We start from the raw sequence: 11,219 nt of genomic DNA, 5'->3' as shown, positions 1-11,219 counted from the left end.
AAGGCTGGGAGTTCAACTTCAATTTTGTCTATCAACTGTGATAGCACGGAAACATCACCAAAGTAACTTTAAGGAATATTAAGGGCTAGAATAGATGGTCAGATGAGCCTATACACAGTTCCTTAATACACAGTATGGGGGAAATGCAGCTTGTCTACATAATATTAATTTTGTGGTGCTTAAAGAGAAAACTGTCTCATAAGAGAGGATGAACAATATTAAGTTAAAAAAAAACATAAAACAAACCAAGTTGAGTCATATCTCTATAGTGCTATTTATATACTTGTTAAGAGCCACTCAAATGTGCATAAATACCAGTTGCTCAGTAATATCTAATTATTCCCACATATTTACATTAGTTGTAAACACAAACATAATATTGTTATAAAGAAAGACAAAAACTCCTGCGTTCACCATCTCATGTTTATTAACTTTGGAACAGTTAAACAATATGCAGGCATTTTGAACCTTCAAGGGTAAGGTCACTCAAAAAAGCTTTTGCTACTTCTTCCTTTTAGAAGAATCCATTCAATCATCTTTTAATAGTTTGCTTTAAGAAATTTAATTCCCTCAAACTATCTACAGATTAAAGGTAGAATTTGCTAGACTTTTTGTAGTGTGAGAAAAATTTAAGACGACGTAACCAGGAAAGAAATCCCTCATGAAAAATTAGTTATGTGATTGATGCCAGAACATGGAAATCCATATTTACAATTTGCTCTGTGAAGCTTCACAAATGAATGAGATGACTCATCATATCCTTAATAGAAATTATGTTTTAATTTCTTGCTGTGTTAAAAGAATGCCTTATTTCAAACTAGGGTACTGTTGACTTATTTTCTACTTTGTATAAAGTAGTGGTAAAAATTAAAATAAGAAATAAAATGGTCTTAAGGGGAGAAAACATTTTTCTCTTTTTGTTCATTGAAGACTCTGGCATATATTATGAGATAAATTCATTATACATTAGAATAGAGCATAAATCCATATATCGTGACCTCTGATTTTAATTAGACTGAATGCCATAACTATAACTTTGCATTAAAAAATAAAGATGAGAGGAAATCAATTTATTTAATTTGACTTCAAATCTTCACCATGAGAAAATTTTAGGCTAAAGTAGGCTTTAATACCTTTTGTCAATGCAGGAAGCAGCAGCACCCAGTTGGATTAGAACCTTACAAATATCCAGAAGGAGAAAAAGGGAAGAAAGAACTTCCAAGGAATATAACACATTTTTATAATTCAACAGAAGTTTGGGGGAAAGGGGCAAGAGACGTTCTAACTTCTTGAATAGTTTTCAAATAGTGAGTTCTACAGGATATTTGTCCCTGTGCCCCTGCTAGCTTTTTAATGCAAGTTTATGAAAAACAGAATTAGTTAGCTCTCTCAAAATTCATTTCTCTTTGTTATAGCCCATCTACTACAGTTAACAGAATTGTTCATTTATTGTGTTTTTTGTAAACTTAAATTTGAAGATTTTCAGTAGTTGCAAGAATTTTCCCAAAACTAAGAATATAGGTACAAAGCCACACGTATTCTAAGTGCACATGTTCATTTTTACGTTTCTTTGAGTTCATTTTAGTCTTTGAAGTAAAGAGTAAAGGCTTATCTACCTAAGTTGCAGTAACATCACATCTATTGTTGAAAACTGAGCTTTCCAGAATATGAGACTTTACGCTTTGATAGATCAATTAAAAATAATATGAATCATTTTAAAGAAATAATTCTTAAACACATAATACTTTTCAATGCCTTATGAAACAGAGTATATGAAACCAATCAGTTTCTTGGGTGAGTCAGTACCATCAAGATGACGGCTTATTGTACTGTGCCAAGAAGTACCATGCTAAAATTATATGTATTTAATGAGTTCCAGACTAGTCTAGTGGTTTACTACTGAGTGATTCTTTGCTTTTCCCCAATAATTTCATCTGTTACTCCTGTGTGTTCTTTACAATCTGTTGTTCTTGTAATTAGCTGCTGCTGCTCTTAATTAACTACCAGTTGTAATTTAGAGAAAAGAAAAGTTGTTAGAGGACATGAGATCTCCAAACTTGGCAAACGGATGATATCCTTCACTTCCTTGTTCTGTCAATATGCTCTGACCTACAAGTATTTTCTCAGTTCTTTGGAAGAATAACATTGATGGGTTTAAGTACTAGCTGCTTTTATTTTTTTTTTTTCCTTGCTTATAAATCATTCTTCTTTTATTTCTAGAACTGGGGCTATGTTTTATGTGGTTGAACCTCACTGAAATGTGAATATGTTAAGACAAGCCTAATTTCATAATCATTACCCAAGAGGCTCACAAAGTATACAAAAGAAATAAAATATTTAAGAGAACATATACAACATTGTCTTTCCTTGTCTCTCAGTAATGAACAAACAGACTGTACCTTAGTTGTACAGAAAAAAAAAAATCAGTCTTCAGTTATTATTCTTCAACTGCATAAATGTAAATGGTAAATGCATATAGAAAGCATTTCATGTATAGTGTGTTTTGATTGTTTCTTAGAAAAGCAAAGTTTGGAGCTAGGTAGCCATTCCCGTTAACTAAAATATATATTTAAAAAAATATCCATGCATTGAAGTGGTCTGCATAATTTAACTGAAGTTATAACAATACTGTGATGTGATGGACTGAAGTTCAAACTGTGGAAAGGATTTGCAGAAGGCCAGTTCCTTAAATGTTGAATCATTATTGAGTGTAAAGAACTTCACTGAAGCATCTTCCATGTTTCTGTGACATTTCACCGGAGAAGTTGTGTCTGTAAAAAGGAAAGTTGAAATTGTTAAAGCTACGGAAAACTCCATAGATAAGGGGAATACCATCAACTTCAGTTAAGAAGAGCTAAAACTCTACATGATGTTTCATTATAGATTTTTTTCCTGGGACATAGTTTAATTGCAAAGACAATAATGCAAAGTGATCATTTCAGATCAAAACACATTAAAAAGAACATCTTCAATGTATAAGCTGTTCCCTATTCTCAAGCCATGGTTCCTTTCCTTGGGTACCTGCTATATTCTATTTCTTTTCAGTTTTAAATCTTGGTTCAAGGATGTTGCCATGACATAAAAAGGAAATAAAGAAAATCTAACTATTACTTTGTTTATTGCTATAACACATTGATAATTTTGTATATTTTGTTCTCCTTAAAGGGACCAAGCATAATGCTGGCATTTAAACATAATTTTTTCTGCTCTTCAAGAGTTCTGTTAATATATTTGAATGACAGTGTGTCAATATTGGTCTAAAATTAAAAAAAATTGTCAGTATAATACATCAACATGTGCCTTGTATTATTAAAAATTTTAGTGCATGTGGCAGCAAGAGGTAGCATAATTAATAGTCCTATTTCTACCCAATTTCATCAGGAAGGCATCCTGATTTCAATGGTAGAGACTTAGAACTTGTTAACTGTGTTTAGACAAGCTTCAAAATCTTAGACAAAATCCCTCTCTGAATTTGAGTTGCTTAGAGCTGACACCTATAAAAATACTCAAAATTGTGGTCAAATATGTTAATGATTTGAGGAAGACATTGTTGTAAATACCAGGTTATCTTCTCTTCCAAAACACATATTGAGAAGAGGTTAACATTTGTTCTGGAAATTAGATAACATACAGCAGCTGTATCTAGATCTAAACTCAAACCACGCAAAACTTCCACGATTAGAATCAGTTTCACTTTTAGTGTGAAGACTTGTGAAACCCAGAAGGTGAAAACCCACAAATAAACCTTCTTTAAAAGAGTATACATTAACTCCCACAGAAGTGGAACAAAGATTTTCACGAAGTACCACTTCTGTTTGTTTTAGAAACGCAGAAGCACAGAAGTTGGCATCCAGCAATGACAACTTAGCCTCCTGAAGACCTTCTAGGTCATGAAGAGAATGCTGGCTTAGAAGTCCAGAGACCTGGGCTCTGGATCTTGCCTGTCTGAGAGTGTAAAATTTTGAGAAAATCGTTTTCCTCTCACAGACCCAGTGTCCTCATTTATTAAAAAACAAAACAAAACCAAAGGGTAAGATTAAATGAGACTATGTTCTCGAATCTCTTAGTGATTTAATCAGTCACTAAGAATAAGAAACAGTGTACCAGAAAATGATTTTGAAAAGTTAAATGGAAATTAGATGTATTTATTTTTATTTTTTTATTATTCATAAACTGTAAAACCTAAAACTTCACATGAGAAAGTAAGAAAGCATCTGAAAAACCTTGATGATAGTGGCAGGAAATAATGACTAGAAACCTAATGGTTGATGGGTGCCCCTGCAATGATTGACAAAGGGAAAGAAAAAATACATGATGTTAAGTTTTATTCTAAATCTATTATGTTGTGGTATGACTATCTTAAAACTTCAGTAATAAAGACAGTGGTTGTCATCATACTTACCAAAGCCTATTAGATGAAGGACATAATATATGAATTTGGATTTCACCCATAGTGATTCAGGAGACATTATATTAATTCAAATACCTTGCCGTAGTTCGGTGGCTATCAGGAGTTTACATGGTCTGAAACTTCATATGAAAATGTGAATGAAAAGGAGTTTCCTGCATGTGTTTTTTTTTAAATCATAACCTGTTTTGGTTTAATTCGGAAATACTAGAATGGTGATAATCCAGGGTGTCCAAGGTGGTAGAGTTCCTGTGGAAACTAATCAAACTTCATTGCTTTAATCTCAGTGTCAGAATGTTCTCAACACATCAAGAAACTGGAGGATTGTGAACCTGATTTCAAGGAGTTACTCAGTTTTTAATAGCAATTAGTTAGATCCTACTCAAATATAATGTGGTGATTTTTAACAATTCTGAAGAGTAACCATACTTGGTACATCTCTAGACAAAAAGAAAGGTCAATCCACATTTTGGAGATTGTACTGCTCAAAATGCACTGTTCTTCACATGCTAAGTAAGTCCTCTTATATCTGTGGACATTTCAGTAACTTCATAACTTCATTGATCAAGAGCTCCATGGTGAAAACAAAATTCTTTTAACTAAGTCATCCTGAGAATAGGAAAGTTGAAGTAAAATATTCACTTCTCATTGTGGTTTAGGGCATTTGATGAAGAGAACAAACCGGCATGACTTAACCTGAGAGGTTCAGGGTTAATGTGATATTTTGGGGCACTCTGCATCCTTGGTCAAAGGATCATCCTGAGAGAAATAAAAAGCATGAAAGTCATGCTTCAAACTGTCAAAACACTTCCAGTTTGTCTCATCTGCCTGGGACGGAGGATGCATCCTCTTGTAAGCTTTACTGAGAAAAAACACATTGCCTAGATTTTATGTTTAACATTTCACGTTTAAAATATATAATATGGGGGCGCCTGGGTGGCTCAGTGGGTTAAGCCTCTGTCTTTGGCTCAGGTCATGATCTCAGGTTCCTGGGATCAAGCCCCGCATCAGGCTCTCGGCTCGGTGGGGAGCCTGCTTCCCCCACTCTCTCTCTGCCTGCCTCTCTGCCTACTTCTGATCTCTCTCTGTGACAAATAAAAAAAAATCTAAAATATATAATATGTATGGCTAAATATACTTTTGAAAATATAAACTCAGAATTTGACCTTTCTGGATTTAAATGCTACTTATGTCACTAGCTATATGGCATTGTGAGTTAATATATCTACACTTTCTATTATTGTATAATACTAATATTATATAATATTGTATAATAATAATGATTATTGAATATTTACATGTTAGACACTATTCTAAATGTTTCATATGTATCAATTCATTTAGTTCTTTGGACAATGTAGTGTGATGGAACTTCATTATTATCCTCAACTTAATGGAGGGGAATTTTAGAATTTAACCAAGGTCCCACAGCTAACAGGTAGAACAACCGGGATTTGACCCACAACACTGGCCTCTCCAGTTGTCACTTTTACCCCTTACACTGCACTACTTCTCAAGATACTGGAGACAGCAATAGGACCTACTTTAGGGAAAAGGATGATTAAATGAAGCAGTATGTACATAGCACAAAGTATAGGGCCCAGCACAGAGTAAATTTTCAGAACTATAAATCTGAGATTACTGGCATGTCCTGTGTGCCCAACACACATCTAATTTAATTTTCACAATACTAATATGTTACTATTTAAATGTACAAGATGTTGAGAAATAAGATATGGAAACAAGATAATGAACGAACGAGTGACAGAGCTAGGATTTGGAGTAGGTGTTATGATTCCATGACCAATACTCTTCTTGCTACACCATTCTCTCTCCTGTGTTTTGTGTTATCATAAATCTGGGAATGTAGTTATTGGCAACAAAATGGTGTGTGTCACTGAAATGTGTCTTCCTTATAATAGAGGGATTGCTACACAGTTATGTGCACGTACGAAGGTGATTTATTACGTCAATTAGAATTTTAACCATTGTTCACATATTAGTATCCCCTAATTATATAAGAAACTGTGGGGATAATTGAATCTTCTTTTTATTTTTATTTATTTTATTTCTTTTTTTTTTAAAGATTTTATTTATTTATTTGACAGACAGAGATCACAAATAGGCAGAGAGGCAGGCAGAGAGAGAGGAGGAAGCAGGCTCCATGCCGAGCAGAGAGTCCGATGCGGGGGTCAATCCCAGGACCCCGGGATCATGACCTGAGCTGAAGGCAGAGGCTTTAACCCACTGAGCCACCCAGGCGCCCCTGAATCTTCTTTTTAATGGTGAAGTAGATCTAGGACATTCCTTTGCTTTTTAAATGTCATTTAAGTTACTTGCATCAATATACTAATTGAGTACAGAAAAGTTGAAACAGTGAATTTATAAGCTAGGAAATTAAAAGGGTAATTTATAAATCAAGATGGATCAATGAACTCATTGTGAAATGTTAATCAGAAGCTTGCATATACTGTTAACATACCCAAATTGTACTCACGGTTAGAATCAATTAGCCTCTGGAATTTGAGAGACGGTTTCCACCAATCCGATCCACAGGAATACCGAATCGTCTTTTTGGATGATCTACTACTTTCCTGAAACAAACCGAGGAGATTATTTTTAAGCTAAACTCCAAGTTACCAATTAATGAGTTTTGCTCTTTTATTTCTTGCAGATCCAGGGGTTTTCTTTGGGAGTTGGAATACACATGATAGTTATCATTCACTACCACCCACTATGTGCCAGACAGTATCTCTTATTCTTTGGACATCGGTCAAAGTGGGTCTAACTGCCTCCATTTTATATCTGAGGAATCTGAAGCTTTGAGAAATTAAATTACTTATCCAAAATCAAACAGTGCAGATGAAAAGCAGGGTCTCATCAGCATACCAATCTGTTAAGTGTTTAGCTTGGGTAAGTCCCTTTCTCTCTTCAAATGTTGGTATATTTCTCTGTTAATGGATGACAATTACACTAGGTCAGTGGTTTTCCCCAATCTCTGACTCAGAATGGTTCTTCTAGGCAAGAATGGTGGTGGGGGAGGAGAAAGTGCTGATGCCAAAACTGACTGTGGACTAAGTGTGCTTCTCATGTCTTCACTTGGATTTTACCCAGGGAAGCTTTGTACACAATGGTCTATGTCTGTCACATATTCTCTGTGTCAAATATTATTTGGAAAAAATTAGTTTCATTATTAAGATGAGAGGATTTCTAGCTTTTATGTTTTGTAAAATCTCCCTTTAGAAAGAAGAAACATATTAATTTGATTTGCTATTGCCATCCTTTCGTTTTACCAAGTCAAAATCCTAGTACTCTCAGATGAGTAATGATTTAATGTAAATAAGTAGAGGGGAAAAAAGAATCTCTCATTTTTACTGACACCAAGTTTTTAACCTTAACTACCAGGTCTAATCAGTGTTCCTCATATCACTATTAGGTAAATAATTGATTTAAAAGCTCTGAGAAATATAGAGAATAATGGTAATATGGAATATTTTTATTACTGTATCTTACACATAGAACATTCCATAAACACAGTTTGACTGTAATCAAACTAATAAATTTGATGGTTATTAATATTTACTTAATGCTTTATATATGCCAGGCACTGTGCTTAGTACTGTGTAGACAATGATGATAAAAATAGGCAAGAACCTGATTTGAAACTTATCCCTCAATGATACTGTAGGAACCAGGCACAGGGCCACGTTGTTTTTTATTTGTTTGTTTGTTTTTACCTAATTCAGTGTTCTTTTCTGTCGATTCACATCCATCTGCCTTTACAGGCTGGCTCTTGGTTTTGCAAGTCAATGCGGATAGCATCATATATATGATCTTATAAGGCTGTCTGCTAAACAACAGTTTGATCAATAGAGGAAAATCCAGGAAAAAAATACTTAGTGCTTATCCTTAACTTAGTCATACCTCTGCTACTCTTCACATTTCTTTTATTTTTAAATTTTTTTAAATTTATTTATTTGACAGAGAGACATCACAAGTAGGCAGAGAGGCAGGCAGAGAGAGAGAGGGGGAAGCGGCTCCCTGCTGAGCAGAAAGCCTGATGCGGGGCTCGATCCCAGGACCCTGGGATCATGACCTGAGCTGAAGGCAGAGGCTTAACCCACTGAGCCACCCAGGTGCCCCAATTTGTGTTGTTTTAAGTCCAGAAGCTTAAGGTAATTTATTACCATAGCAATAACATATGAATATATCTGTGTGATTTAGAGCTTAACGTCTGAGGGTAACATTGTTGATATATATTTTTTAAAAATCAGACTGATGGGATTTTTTATTCCTTGAACCTTTTAATTCCTACATGGACTACCTCCATTGTAAGTGCGGGAAAAGGGTAAGATAGAAAAGCCGCCTCAGGGTGGAGGAGAGTGCTCAGGAGAAGTTCCAGACAAGTAAGAAGAGGAAGTGAGAAACCAACCCCTTTGGGTGTTTAAAGGACTGGTGAGAAGGGGAAGGAAATGGCAGCTGGGAAAAAGAGTAGTGCCACACATGTGAACTAACCTCCCAAAGCACCTGCGGGTTGGATGGTGGCAGGAAAAGTCACACTTCTGCTTTTTTAGGGGAAAGTATGATGGTCTCATGCATCATTATAAATTAGAACAGAACATTTACTGGTTAAGAGTACTAATGCAAACTAATGAGGCACTATATCTTGGCTAATTGAATGTAAATAAAAAAAGAGTACCAATGCATTTTTTCAAAAAAAAGGTAAAATAAATGAAAATAGCATTTTTTTTCTTTCTTTCCTACTATTGATCTTTTTTGCTCAAGCAACTAAGAGGCAGCTGTGGTGGTGGAAAGCAAAATAAATTCTTTTTCCTTCCTTCTTCCCTCGTTCTATGTTCCTTCCTTCCATTCTTTCCCCAAGATTTGATTAGGAACCAGGATATGAAAGACAGATTCTATCTGATTCTTCTACTGTAAGCGTTTGTAGGACCGTTGTCATTCTGATCTTCTCTTTCTTTTTTGGTGAGATTTGGATAATACCTGCTCTGCCTATCTTTCAGACCAGTTTGTTTATTTAACACTTATTCTTAACTAAATTTGATTGTTTTATGCACAATCATTGATATTTTTTCTCTGTACTGGGGATACAGTGGTGAATAAGACATACATTACCTGATAAAAGTTAATGAAGTAACACACCTGAAATCATTCTACACATTTTAATGGATTCTACTATTTTTTCCTATCAGTCCTGTCCACTGGTTTTAAAACTATTTGTAGTTTACTATTTCTACAAATAAAAGCTTTATAAAAGAGTTCAGTATCTAAAATGTTCAGTGAAGAACCATCCCTGTAAAGAAGTGCCCCACCTTCTCCTATATTGTGGACTCTGTAAGAGCTTCTAGAAACACTTAAGAGTGCTTAGAGCAGAGTTTGAAAACCACTGGTCACGTGGATATGAACGTTTTTGTCCTAACCATAGATCCATAATTACTTTGATTCATTTTCTAAAATTTGGGACTGGTTTCAAATGCTCACATGTATCTTGAAATCAAAGAAGAAAAATAAATAAACAAATAAATGTGAAAAGCTGTTCAGTATTTAAAATTGTTAGCACTAATACAAAATGAAAATAATTATTCCTGTAAAGCAGTTAAATTTAAAAAAAAGACCATAACTCAGTAAGTTAAATAATTTCTATGCAGTCTCCATCCATTTAGAAGTAAAATGGCATACTAGTACTTATCTTAAGGTTTTTGCTGATATGAAATATATATCACAGTCCTATACTCTGTTACACATACCCTTACAAGAATAAACAGTGTGTAAAACATAAATGTTAAGACAGTGGGGCGCCTGGGTGGCTCAGTGGGTTAAAGCCTCTGCCTTCGGCTCAGGTCATGATCCCAGGGTCCTGGGATCGAGCCCCGCATCGGGTTCTCTGCTCAGCAGAGAGCCTGCTTCCTCCTCTCTCTCTCTCTCTCTGCCTGCCTCTCTGCCTACTTGCGATCTCTGTCTGTCAAATAAATAAATAAAATCTTTGAAAAAAAAATAAATAAATGTTAAGACAGTGAAATATTCTTAACACCAAAGGGGAAAACTACTTTCTGACTACCTAGTCCCTCTTGTGACAAAATAATGGTATGACATGGCTTATATTATATATCCATGTTACCTTTTACATTTTAAAAGATTCTGAAATAGGTTAAGGATACAAAATATCTGCCAAACTAATAAAGAGAATGGATTGGTTATTTCAAATACAACCTTAAACTTCACACTTAAATATACTTCTTGTGTTAAATAGGATTTTTTAAGCATTTATATCCTTTGATAACCCAGATTCTGAAAAACTTCTTACATTCTAAAACAAAAGTTAGAAAATGTGTATTTAAATGTTTTATTGAGAATCACATCACACATACAAAATAGCATATAGATTTATCTATGATCAGTTAAAAGAAAAATGAAATGAACATTCCTGTTGGCACCAGATGAAGAAATAGAATATTAGCGACACTATAGAAATTCCACAGTGTTCTTGCTCCCAAATTGCATCCCTTTTATGCCTCAGTCCTAGAAGTAATCTGTAGACTGAATTCTGGTCTAATTATCCCCTTGCTTTTCCTTATAATCTCTATGTATTATTCAAAACTCTCTTGTTTTAGTGTAGATGGTTCTATAGTTTTATTTTTTAAAAAAACATGTATGAATTCTTCTTGACTTCTTTCAGCAAATATTTTGTTTTGACATTTGTCCATGTTGACATATATAGCTGCATTTCTTTATTTTCCCTGCTATATGATATTTTATTGTATTTATATACAACACCTTATTTAGCCATTTTACC

The 11,219-nt window shown here is 34.4% G+C and overlaps 1 protein-coding gene across 1 annotated transcript in view; it reads right to left on the bottom strand.

The window, feature by feature from the left end:
- Positions 1–411: 411 nt before the first annotated feature.
- OSTN (osteocrin) overlaps positions 412–11,219 on the bottom strand; it is a 40,975-nt gene continuing 30,167 nt past the window's right edge. Inside the window, exons 4-5 of the mRNA XM_080819645.1 lie at positions 6,906–7,002; positions 412–2,771 (exon numbers count right to left, since the gene is read on the bottom strand). Of these exons, the coding sequence (XP_080675771.1) occupies positions 6,918–7,002 (85 nt within the window). The 3' untranslated portion in view covers positions 412–2,771; positions 6,906–6,917. The remainder of the gene's footprint in view (positions 2,772–6,905; positions 7,003–11,219) is intronic.

The sequence above is a fragment of the Martes martes genome, assembly GCF_963455335.1.
Source record: "Martes martes genome assembly, chromosome: 1".
In the NCBI taxonomy this organism is placed as follows: Eukaryota; Metazoa; Chordata; class Mammalia; order Carnivora; family Mustelidae; genus Martes; species Martes martes.
This window is presented reverse-complemented; position numbering and strand designations above follow the sequence as displayed.